General features: G+C 37.5%; 1 protein-coding gene across 1 annotated transcript in view; it reads left to right on the top strand.

Annotated features, from left to right (window-relative positions):
• The window catches only part of trpa1b (transient receptor potential cation channel, subfamily A, member 1b), a 174,593-nt gene extending 168,993 nt beyond the window's left edge, over nucleotides 1-5,600 (top strand). The window contains exons 28-32 of the mRNA XM_079601669.1: nucleotides 14-196; nucleotides 300-368; nucleotides 1,563-1,658; nucleotides 1,784-1,902; nucleotides 4,407-5,600. Coding sequence (XP_079457795.1) covers nucleotides 14-196; nucleotides 300-368; nucleotides 1,563-1,658; nucleotides 1,784-1,902; nucleotides 4,407-4,602 — 663 coding nt within the window. The 3' untranslated portion in view covers nucleotides 4,603-5,600. The remainder of the gene's footprint in view (nucleotides 1-13; nucleotides 197-299; nucleotides 369-1,562; nucleotides 1,659-1,783; nucleotides 1,903-4,406) is intronic.
• The last annotated feature ends 6,588 nt before the right edge of the window (nucleotides 5,601-12,188 follow it).

Genomic DNA, 12,188 nt, shown 5'->3' with positions numbered 1-12,188 from the left:
CTGCTTTCAACAGGCTGAGTTCAACTCCATCGGCCTTGCACTTGCCCAGACATTTGTGATGACAGTGGGAGAGCTCAACTACCAGAGCACATTCCTGAACACTTATGAAGAAGGCCACATGGCATTCCCTGGGGTCACCTATTCTGTGTTTGTGCTTTTTGTGCTTCTCATGCCTATTCTTCTCATGAACCTAATGGTAGGACGTCAACACTGGCATGCTGGAATTCAGCTATTGTTGCTAATGACTGCTGCAATTTGTCAGGATGTATTAGGCTTATTTGTCTAAATCATGTTTGCAGATTGGTTTGGCAGTAGGAGACATTGCAGAGGTACAGAGAAATGCAGAGTTGAAACGGATAGCCATGCAGGTGAGCAGACTGGATTCACACCGCTTATACCTCTATACTGATGTATATTTTCCAACTCTATCTCACGACCAATTCGTACAAATTCGTACGAGTGATTAAAAGGTGGCTAATTGGTACGAATTCGTAGGACCTCACTCATACAAATTCATACGATTTATGGTTAGGTTTAGGGGCGGGGTCAGGGGTAGGTCATTCGAACGAATTCATACGAAGGGCAACTCGTAAAATATGTTTAGCTAAAATCGTACTAATTCATGTGAGTGAGGTCGTTTGAATTCCTACCAATTACCTCGTAAAATTCGTACGAATTGCCGTGGAATTGTTTTGCTAAAGCTTAATAAGTTTTAAAGACATCACTAACTCACAATTGGAGATTTGCTCTGTCAACTTTGACAAGTACACTTCAAAGCTAACTTTTATGTCTGTTAGATTTGAAGTCTACTTGTCAAAGTTGACAGAGTGATCTCAGATACTGTATATATACTGTTTAAAAGTTTGGGGTCAGGAACGTTTTTTTTCAAAGAAATTGCTACTTTTATTCAGCCAGGATACATTGAATTCAAGTGACACTGAACATTTATAATGTTACAAATTATTTCTGTCTCAAAGAAATTCTGTTCTTTTCTCATCAAAGAATCCACAAAAAAAAAAATCTGAGACAGCAACATTGTGGATTCGAGATGTGGGCCGGATCTAGGCCGACACTATGTTGCTGTCTGAGATGTATCATGGTCTCCAGAAAAATGTTAAGCTGCACAACTGTTTTCAACATTGATAATAATAAGAAATGTTTCTTGAACAGCAAATCAGCATATTAGAATGATTTCTGAAGGACCATGACACTGAAGACGGGAGTAATGATGCTGAAAATTCAGCTTTGCCGTCACAGGAAAAAAAATGCATTTATAAATATATTAAAATAAAAAAGTTAATAGTATTATTATATTATTAGTATTAAAATATTGTAATTAAAAATATGAATGACTCATCTTGTACTCAGGGGCGTGTCCAAATTTTTGTCCAATTAAAAAAAATTGAGTACAATCAGGTTTCAGAGCTGTGACGCAAAGTATCAACTATTCATCCCAACCTCAAACTTCCTGTTTCAATAGGAAATATGTCAACACAGGAAAAAGAACACTTTTTAATTGAAGTATAAATAGAATGATATCTACATAACATTAATCATTACAGATAGATCTTCATACTGTCCTTGAGGAGAAACTACCTTACTGGTTCCTGAAGCGAGTGGACAAATCATCTATCACCGTCTATCCCAATAAATGCAAGGTTTGTCTATCAACAACTGAGGTTCTTATTCTGGTCACATTCTGTAAACGAGCCATTTTCAATTAATATAATATGATATTTGAGGGAATATTAACACTTTACAATAACAATGACTTGTTACACAGAAATTGCTGATACAGGTCTTCATTGATGGAGAGATCCAAAACACAGTTCGCACCCGTCTGAACCTCTGCTCACGACAGGGAGGGCATCTAGAGAGAGAGCTGCACAAACAGAAGAACAGGTGATCTCTTTGTACCACCACTTCTGTTTTGGGAACACCAACCAGGGCAACATAAAGGATTTTAAAAGTGAACAGACTGTTGTGCTTGCGTGAACTTTATAGGGAGAATCTCCATTTCTCTCTTTATTGGGAGGGTTTATCAGACTTTATATGCAATATTGTGCCTATAACCATCTACCAGGGAAAAAAACTGTGCCTTAAGGAGTACCTTATTCCTTCAAAGTTTAAAGGATGCATACAGGTGAAACTCAAAAAGATGTGAATATCGTGCAAAAGTTTTTATTTCAGTAATTCAACGTAAAAGGTAAAACTAATATATTAATGTATATAGACTCATTACATGCAAAGTGAGATATTTCAAGCCTTTAGTTGTTATAATTTTGATGATTATGGCATACAGCTATGAAAACCTTTTCACAATATTCTAATTTGAATTTGTTATTTTTTAATCATAAAAAATATAACAAACAAAGGCTTGAAATATCTCACTTTGCATGTAATGAGTCTATATATTAGGTTCACCTTTTAAGTTGAATTACTGAAATAAAAGAACAATATTAAAAAAATTTGAGTTTCACCTATATTAGTTTAAGATGTACTAAAAGTGTACAATTTAAAATGTACTACCATTTCCCTGTGTTTTTATGGTATAATGTAAGTTTTTATTTATTTATCTATTTATTATTATTTAATTAACTCAATATTTGGGGTATATGCAATGTTTTATTTATTTTTTGCAATGTGCTAGAAAATAATGCACCAAAAACTATAACATCTAATCAGGTGGATGCATGTAAGTGATTATAAAGCGTGTGTAGTTTTGACATCTGAATATCACTTTTAGACTTGTAGGAGAGCAGCCTCTAGTGTTCATCAGCTATAATGCACCACCAACCAGACATTCAAATTGCAATTTAGAGTTTGGTTTGCTACATCAATCACATCAAAAATTCAATTGCATTTTAATTTAAAGGTATTTCAATTCTCAATTCAGATGTGAATGGTGGATGACTCTGACTCGCACACATCACCTACCTCACTTTTAAGTCAGTTTCAGATAATGTGATTTATTATAATAATATAGTAATAGTAATATTTAAAGTATACAATGCTTTAGTTTCATAACAAATACAAGCATTTAGATACATCTGTGCAAATGTGGTGGCGTCACTTTACATTTGCTTTTTTATTTTCGTTTACTTAAAGGCATAGTTCTCAAAAAAAAATGCCATTAATTACTCACCTTCATGTCATTATAAACCCATAAGCTTTTGTTCATCTTCTGAATTCATCTTCATCTTCAGCCTAAATTAAATCTGTTTGTCATATAAAAGCGATCATGAGAAGTGTCAGAGCTTTGAGTTAATAGACTTTCATTGAAGGGAACAGAAATTTTTCAGATTGCATAAAAAATATCATAATTTGTGTTCAGAGGATGAATGAAGGTCTTGTGGATTTGGAATGACATAAGAGTGAGTAAATGATGATAGAATTTAAATTTTGGACTGAACTGTCCCTTAAAGGTGCAGTGTTCGATTTTTAGCGGCATCTAGTGGTGAAGTTTGCGAATTACAAACAGATAGTCACTTACGGCCTATCCCTCCCTTTTAAAACTCGAAGGAGAAGCTACGGTGGCCAACGTAACCAGCACATTTCTCCCCACAAACCCACAACACAGCGAGGGAGAAGATTAGTAAAAGTTTAGCTGGCTAATATGAGCTGTTATGCTGTATGCTAACGTTAGTGTTTTACGGTCAATAGTACTAATCAGCTGATTGTCTCACGAACGTAACCAGCACATGTATCCCTACATAGCAAAGCCATAACACAGCAAGGGAGAATAACTAAGTTACATGAAACAATATAACTACATATTTTACACCACTGACAAGGGAAAAGTCACTTCTGGCGTCTATGGCTAGCTTGTAGGTAATGCTAACATTATGAAACAACAGTTTTCATTTGCATTGTTAAAGTTGGAATACCTTACCTATCCGGTAGAAAAAAGGCAACTTCGGCGTTGCTTTGAAAGTCTTTTTCCCTCATAAGACCCTTCCATCGGTGAAAAGCCACACCGATGTTGACCCGTGATTTTTGCCTTCGTTTCTCCATTATTTTTCTATACAATATCTGTGGTCATTCATTTTCGCAGAATTCTGCAGCGTCTTTTTTCTGCTGCTTCTCATTCAAGTTAGTGACGAAACGCGCACTGTAGCGCTGTTTGTTCGCTGTCGGCTACTGTAGAAACATGACGTCACAATATGTCAATCTTCATAGAAGGGGGTGCCCACGCTTATGTAGATATAAATGACTCATTCTAAGGTAGTAAAAACATAACGATTCATTAAGTAAGGTCTTTATACACCACTAAAAACATAGTTATGGATCTTATATTGCATTTCTGTCAATAGATCCTCAGAAATAATACACATTGCACCTTTAAATTGAGTTTATCAGATGTACAAGAGTGGTATAAAGTACATTTGACCTGCTCTTTCCTTCAGGTTGAAAGCGGTGTCCTGTATGCTGGAGAAACAGCACGACCTGCTCAAACTGATCATTCAGAAGATGGAAATCACTTCTGAGGCTGATGAATATGACGGCCCACATAACCCTCGAGCTCTGAAACAGTCCACTTCCTCCTCGTCTCAGAAGTCAAAGTGGGTCCCACTGATGCAAGCTATCAGGGCAAATAAATAATATTAGAGACAATGACGTCATAATGTAAACATAAGCCAAGTACTCAGCCGTCATTACTCATATTGACTGTTTTGATGTTAGTTTTAGTTTTTCCTCCCATCTGATTACGTGTAAATGTGTGATCATGCGATTATAATGTATTTGGAAGGTTACACTGATTAATATATTATGAGTCAGTCTATTAAATACTCTTAAAGTTTGTATAAACTCAGAACAGAAGTGTTTGAATGATATCCAATGCTTTAATGCATAGGCTAATGAAGCTCTTATTGCTCCAGTACTGAAGATGATGTGGTTTGAGAAAAGCATTTGGAACTAATGCACTGACAAGATCCTAATGACCTCAAACTCTGTGATGCATCACATATAGATTTATCACACCGATCGGTCCACATTTGTAGAAGAATTAGCATGTAAATTGCATCTGGCCTTGTGCCCGGACGCTGTCATAACACTGATTTCAAAGTAGTTCTGTTAAAGGAGAGCACAAGTGTGTAACCCTCATATTTTGGATCTGTTTGAGCTCCCTTTTTAGTGTATCCACCACTATATCATGATGATATTCCCATGAAAGCTGCATTACATAAAACCAAATTGTTGATCAGATTGTCAATGGTGATTTCACAGACTTAAGCAAAAGTCACTCATGTTGGGAGTAGATTAAGACATGCACCTGCATGACCAGAACACTGTAAAATCACTTTGTGATTTAGCATGGACATTGTGAGATGTAGTAAATTTGATGACAAGGATTACAATATCCAGATGGAATGGATTTGTTTTAGATTTGGTCACTTGAAGCAGTATAAACTGCCCGGCCAAAGAAAAAAGTCGCTGTTTGGATTTAAATAGGCAATTGCTTAAGAGTCTATGTTTGGATCATTATTGCAGTGATTATTATGTTTTTTAAGTAGTGTACCTTTGTGCTTGAAGCATGAAAAAACTAATTAGAAAATTTCGAAGAAAATAAATGAAATGCCACAATATGTGTTCAAGCCAACCAGAGTCTTTTGAGTCTTTTTTTTTCTTTGACACTGAAGCCCAATCAGCTGTGCTTAGGCTTTGGAGACAAATAAGAGAAAACTATTCTCATCTGTCATCTGGTCAGTGCTTCACAGCATTCGGAGTTTACCGAGCCCAGATACATCACTTCCTCCTCCAAAAGGGTAAGCAGAATTTCGCACACCCACCACTCAGATCTCAGCAAGACAGATTTAAAAAGACTTCAGTGACAGAGCATTCGTGTCTTTCCATGTCACAGATTTGATCAGCAGATTCATCGATCTTGAAGGCCTTAATGTGCAGAAACATCAATACATTTAGCAATGTTTGTTATTTTAAGATGTATTTTATTAGCAGGTGATTCTAACAAAAGTCAAGGACACTGCTTTAAAAAAATAATATTTTAAGAAATAAAAATAAAATAAAGTTTGTGTAAAAAACAAAAGCATTTATTGGCATTAAAGTGTCCCTATTATGTTTTTTCGAATATTCTCTCTCATGCAGTTGTAAAGTCGAAAGTGCACGATAAATAAAGTTTTTGTCTCCCAAAAGAAAGAATCGACTCTGAACCGCCTTTACGAGTCGTTTGTGTTTCGAATCTTTCTGCTTTACGGTTCTATGTCACTGGAAAAAACATTTGCATAATGCCCGCCTATTACTTATTATTTGTGCATAGCACAGTGTTTTAAGTAGTTGGCTTAGACTATCGTTATTTATACATTTACATTTTTTACGTTTATGCTTTTGGCTTTGGCTTTTATCCAAAGCGACTTACATTGCATTTCAAGGTACACATTTTATATTCTTATTCTTGCATTCCCTGGGACTCGAACCCATGACTTTCACGTCGCTAGCACCAATGCTCTACTGTTTGAGCTACAGAAAGTATACCATTCTTCTTCTTTATTGGAATTAAACCGTTACATAATAACGGACCAAAAATTATTATGGCTCAAGCCGAAAAGTTTATTGCGTTTGCCAGTATTGCCAACATTGGTGGAGCTGTACACTGACAAGTGCTTGATAGACTGGGAAATGGAGGTAATGCTTCCCAGTACCTTTATTCCCTGATCCCGCCCAGCCTCTCTCTCCCCCACCTCCACTGCATTATTCAGCAAGTCTGTCAGCCCTGGCTCCACTGGTTCCCTTCAGCCCATTGACTTCTCCCATAACATTGTGTGGTTAAGCCTCAGGTCTCTTCCTCCAGCTGCTGATCCCATCACTCCACCTCGGTTCGTCGACCTGTTGGCTCCACCTCGGCTCCTCCCTCCCTCAGCTCCGCCAGAGACCGTCGTCCGTACGGCTCCGCAGGCTCCCTTGTCCCTCTAGCTCCACGTTGGTCAGCCATCACCCTTCCTGCGCCACAAACTTTCAAGCCATCCGCTGCGCTCCATCTCTCCCCCATCAGTCGTCCACTGGGTGTCATTATCCAAAGCTCCACCATGGCTCCTCCCCTGTCGGTTACACTGTGGGCTATTGTCCTGGGTGTGCTCTGGACAACCACCTGCCACCATGAATTTTGATATATAAGTCGCACCTGACTATAAGTCGCAGCACCAGTCAAACAATGAAAAAAAGTGTGACTTATAGGCAGGTGCGACTTATCAAAATGAATGGTGGCAGGTGGTTGTCCAGAGCACACCCATATTATAATACACATATAAATACGGTATATTAATTTATTCATCACAGCTGTTCATCATTTAGTTCATCACCATGTGTTTAAGTTCCTCACCTTCACTCATTCTTTGTCATTGGATCTTCATCATGTCTTCTTCATCACTGGACATCATAACAAGTCAACAATTAAAATCAGCCTAAATTAAAAGTTGACGTGTATTTTATTTGATTAAACTAAATCACTATTTTAACTATTTTAACATTACCTTAATGAAATGCTTAGTTTAGATACAGTAGATAGATAATTGTATATTATCTGTATTTTCTTGGACAGGTTTTATGAGATTCACCCCATCAAATTCTGGTTGGAGATGGAAGCACATGGATAGTTCACTCTTCAGCCACTTCTATGCTTCAATTAAATGTGCTTGTTTCAATGCAGGGGGAGGCTTCACTAAAATGGGGGCGTATTGATTTTCCTAATGGCCGTTTTGATGCTGTTACATGCCATTTTTTTTACACTGCAGCTGTGAGAGCGTGGTGACCATGGGAACCAGGGGAGGAGAGCGCGCATAGCTGATGTCATAGTCCTGCACCTGTCTCGCTTTCTCATTCACACAAAACAGAAGGAGGGAAAGAAGGAAAAGAGCCACTGCCCACACTATGACCCTTAACACGCTTATCGACAGACAACTGCACATTTCTCATGTTAGCTCTGACCCAAGACAACGTGGGCAGTATTGTTCCCATGTAATTAGTCCCTATGTGGAAGCTTGGGAAAGATGTGCTTACACAGTTGTTTAAAGTAGAGATTAGTGTTAAAATGCTATGAAAGGTGCCTCTGTTACTGAATCACATAATAACATTTGTTTGCTTAGACTTTTTCACTAGGCATCTTGATCCTGCAGAGTTTCTCTCAAAGAGACGCAGTTATTATAAGTTGAAATCAATGCAAGCAGAGCAACAGGTTCCCATCGGATGAACTGATGTTTTCATGTAAAACAGTTTAGACATGCTAGAGTCTAGACCGAAAAAATCATGTGAATGTGTCCTTGGATAAGGAGCATTCCTTAGCTATGATACGTGAGAAATCCTGCTCATCCTGGGAGAAAATGGAGATAACTTTGCTATTGTACCTTATGTAATATGCATCTGCAGATTTATAGAGATAGATTCTTACTGTTCATAAGCCTCTTTTCCACCATCGGGCTGAACGGTTCTCATTGTGAAACCTCCCCAGTTTTTATCCACTGTGATGCTACGAAATCAGGATTTGGCCAAAAATGTGTTCACATTTACCATTGTTAAGAGAATTTTCTCAGCCTAAATCCATTCATTTCAATTAGAATCCATGCAATCGTGAATTTGCAAATGAACATGCAAATTTAACGACGGGTTCAAGGTAGACACACAGAAGTGACTTCTGTGTGAGCTGAGCTTCATATGTACATCTCTACACTATTGAAAATGTACAAGTGTGACCACACCAAAATTGTGCGTGTCCTTTGTCCATCAATAGTGTAGCAATGTACAGTATGAAGCACTGCACTCACAAATATCACTTTTAAACCAACTCCAATAAACTTGACCACAGCTTTAGAATGTAGGTGACTTTGGTGATGGAAGAATTGGCAACACTAGCAAGTGCACTGTGCAGGATTAACATAGAAAGGTAAAATTATGAATAATATGTTTAAGTATTTTAATGAGTTTACATAAAGCTTGATTCACACTGACAGCGACTCACAGTGACAAGTGACACGATCCCATTCATTTCAATGGAGAGTTGCCCATTTCAGGTGACACGAGTTAAAGTAACCTATGGCGACAGGATGTAGACGTGTCCAGCGAAGTGACAAATTTGAGATATGTTTAACTTTATGCAAATTAAGAGCAACTTTTGGGAGTTTTCGGGACTTTTGGGATGTTTGTTTTCAGTGGCAAGAAGATTCATATACAACATGTAATAATATTTGTGAAAGTCATTCACAAACGTCACTTAGCAACCAGTAAACATTGAAATTCGACACGATAAAGTAAAGCGAATCTCTGATGAATGGTGCTTTCGCACCAATCGTTAAACAATTGATCGCCTTCAGCTAATTCACGATAATAGAGAACGCTAACCGAGAATGCATTCTTCCACGTGTATGTATTTCGTAGGTTTTTCCATGGCTTTAACCTCGTCCACTGCACATTATACAATAAATTAATTTAAAATAAATGAACACTGTTGTCAACTAAAAACAAAAAACTTTTTATGCGTTTTGGCCGGTCATTTACACTGCAACAGCGAAGGCCTGAAAATGCTAACTTTTGAAAATGTTTTTTTTTTAAACCATACCGTTATTGTACAAAAACTCAAATTTGGGAAAGTGGTGACATCATGCGCATGTGTATTATGTATTATGTCTTAGACACATACTTTTTATTAACAAACCATCACCAACTACTGGCCTGGCATGCATAATACAGTTTTTAATCATTTTCGCGATTCTTTCACAAACATTTTTTTAACCAAAAACATCATAAAACATAATTAGAGCAACAATTAGCATCAATCTACACTTCACAATTTATGAGATTATCACTCAAAACCCACTTTAAGCCATCATCGAGTGCTTGTAATAATTGCAGTCTAACTGAAAGTCACACCTAGGATTTGTCATGTAATTTCTCTTAGCATAACTCAGTGGAAAATTAATAGAAAGGATATTCTCTATAAAGACATATGAAGCATGAGAATAAATCTGTTCTCAGACAGGAACAAGAACTTCATTCTCTTCTCTCTTCCAAAATAATTGTTTTCCCTCAGTGTTTACACTGGTTTTCAAAACAGCGCCACCAATCTTGCCCCTTTAGTGCAACGTACAGCAGCGGCTCTGGGTACGTGATCTAAAGCTCAAATCTAATTGGACGGCCCATTTCATCGCTGGGCGCTGAAGAAAAAAAACACACTTGGTCTGAAAAAAAAAATCTTGCTTTGTCATGTCGCGATTGATCGCAGCCGATGTGAATGTGGATCTATTGTTTCGATTCAAGAGTAGCTATTATCGCGTCGTAGCTTTGCGTCGCTTAATTACACTCAGGGGATGTTTACACGACACCGTTTTCAACTAAAAACATAAAACTTTGTAGGCGTTTTGGCCGTTCATTTACACGAAAACAGCGTTTTGGGTGCCTGAAAATGCTAACTTTTGAAAACAGGTTTTAAAGTGCAAGTTTTTGAAAACGGTCTTCGTGTAAACAAAAAAACCTTGAATCTCTGCAGACGATGACTTCATGCACATGTGTATTACGTGTTCAGTCTAGGGATGTCCAGATCCGATCACATGATCGGAAATCGGGCCCGATCACGTGGTTTCAGACTCGATCGGAATCGGACATTACCTCCCGATCAGGACTCGGATATATATGTAATGTATATACTGTATATTCTCATTATTTTTTAACACATCTATAGTTATGCGATGGCACAGAGTTAGACCCTTTTGACTCCACACAGAAACAGCAACGCGTGCGGCATGACATCACTTTGTTGACATCACCAAAAGTGAAGAATTTATGTTATTTATTACTTGATTGTTCAAGCTACCTCACAGAAGTGCTCTGTTTGTTAACAGAGTTGTTAAATGTTAAAATAAGGTGAATTAAATAAAAAATAAGGAACATCCTGGATCTGTTTTTTTGCTCTTCTTTATTCTTTTTTTATGTACGTATTATAGAAGTATCGGATCGGGACTCGGTATCGTAGATACTCAAAATCAAATGACTCGGACTCGGACTCGAGGGCAAAAAAACCTGATCGGGACATCCCTAGTTCAGTCTATAGTGTTTTTCACCGCCATCTAATGGCCTGAGAGCACAATACAATGTTTTTAGCCGTTTTCGCGTATCCGTGTGAATCGTTTTGATTGTGAAAGCTCAAAGGAAAAACGTCTCTGTTTTAAGCATATCGTTGTCGTGTAAATGTACCCTCAGTGTGAAAGGCCCTTATTGGGAACACCCACTAACAACAAAGTCCAAATGAACTTCAAACAAACCTAGTTTTTGTCTGAAAATACGTCACACATCGATTTTGCTTGACGTCTATTGGGCGTGCAACACTAGAAAATCACCATTTCACCAGCACGGTTGAACATGGGGAAGTTATTAGCTGGGACGGTTTGTTGAACCATCTTCAAGTGGAAATTCAACTGGAATCGTTTGTACAGATGGTGGAACAAATGTGAGGCGAGGTACGGACAAATGGAAAATAATAAATAACATCATTTAACTTGACCGTCGTAAAAACACAGTATTCATGAGCAAGATGCTAAAAAAGCATTGAGACAGCGATTAATGCACAAAGGTTAAAGGCGTCAGTCTAAAAGCAAAAATTTAGAAAAACTATTGAAAACACACAAAAGGCGTTCTACTGTATGTGAACAGGTCATACAGTAAGAATGAATTAAAAAAATTCCACAGAGCAAGAAGAATAAACTGTTTATTGTAGGTTCTTCCAAAGCTGTCTACACTTGGCAACAACCCTTTGCAAAAATGGAGCATAAGTCAGCTATGCTTTTGGATAATTGTTGGCTGAGGGTGACCACTGTAATATAAAATCTTAATTTCACACTCATTAGGCTGGAATGAAAACTCACATATCGAGTTTACTGAGAGATATTGCGAGATGCTGAGAAAATTTCAGCTGTGGGAAATTTAGTTTTAAGGTTTAGGAAATTTCGCTCTTCATGTATATGGCCAATATAAAAGATGCAGAGATATACTGACACATTTTTGATGCATTGTGTAATTTTATTCAGATAATGTGTTGTGGCTAAGGACGTTATCGCTTCTTTAAGGGCTGATGTTGTCCACAATGGCCAAATTTCTTAATTATACATTCTGTATAATGATGACAATTAATTAATTAATTATAAACATCCAGATTACAATAGCTATGCCCTCCTTTGATGTGTCAT

Source organism: Phoxinus phoxinus (genome assembly GCF_949152265.1).
Source record: "Phoxinus phoxinus genome assembly, chromosome: 24".
NCBI lineage: Eukaryota > Metazoa > Chordata > Actinopteri > Cypriniformes > Leuciscidae > Phoxinus > Phoxinus phoxinus.
This window is presented reverse-complemented; position numbering and strand designations above follow the sequence as displayed.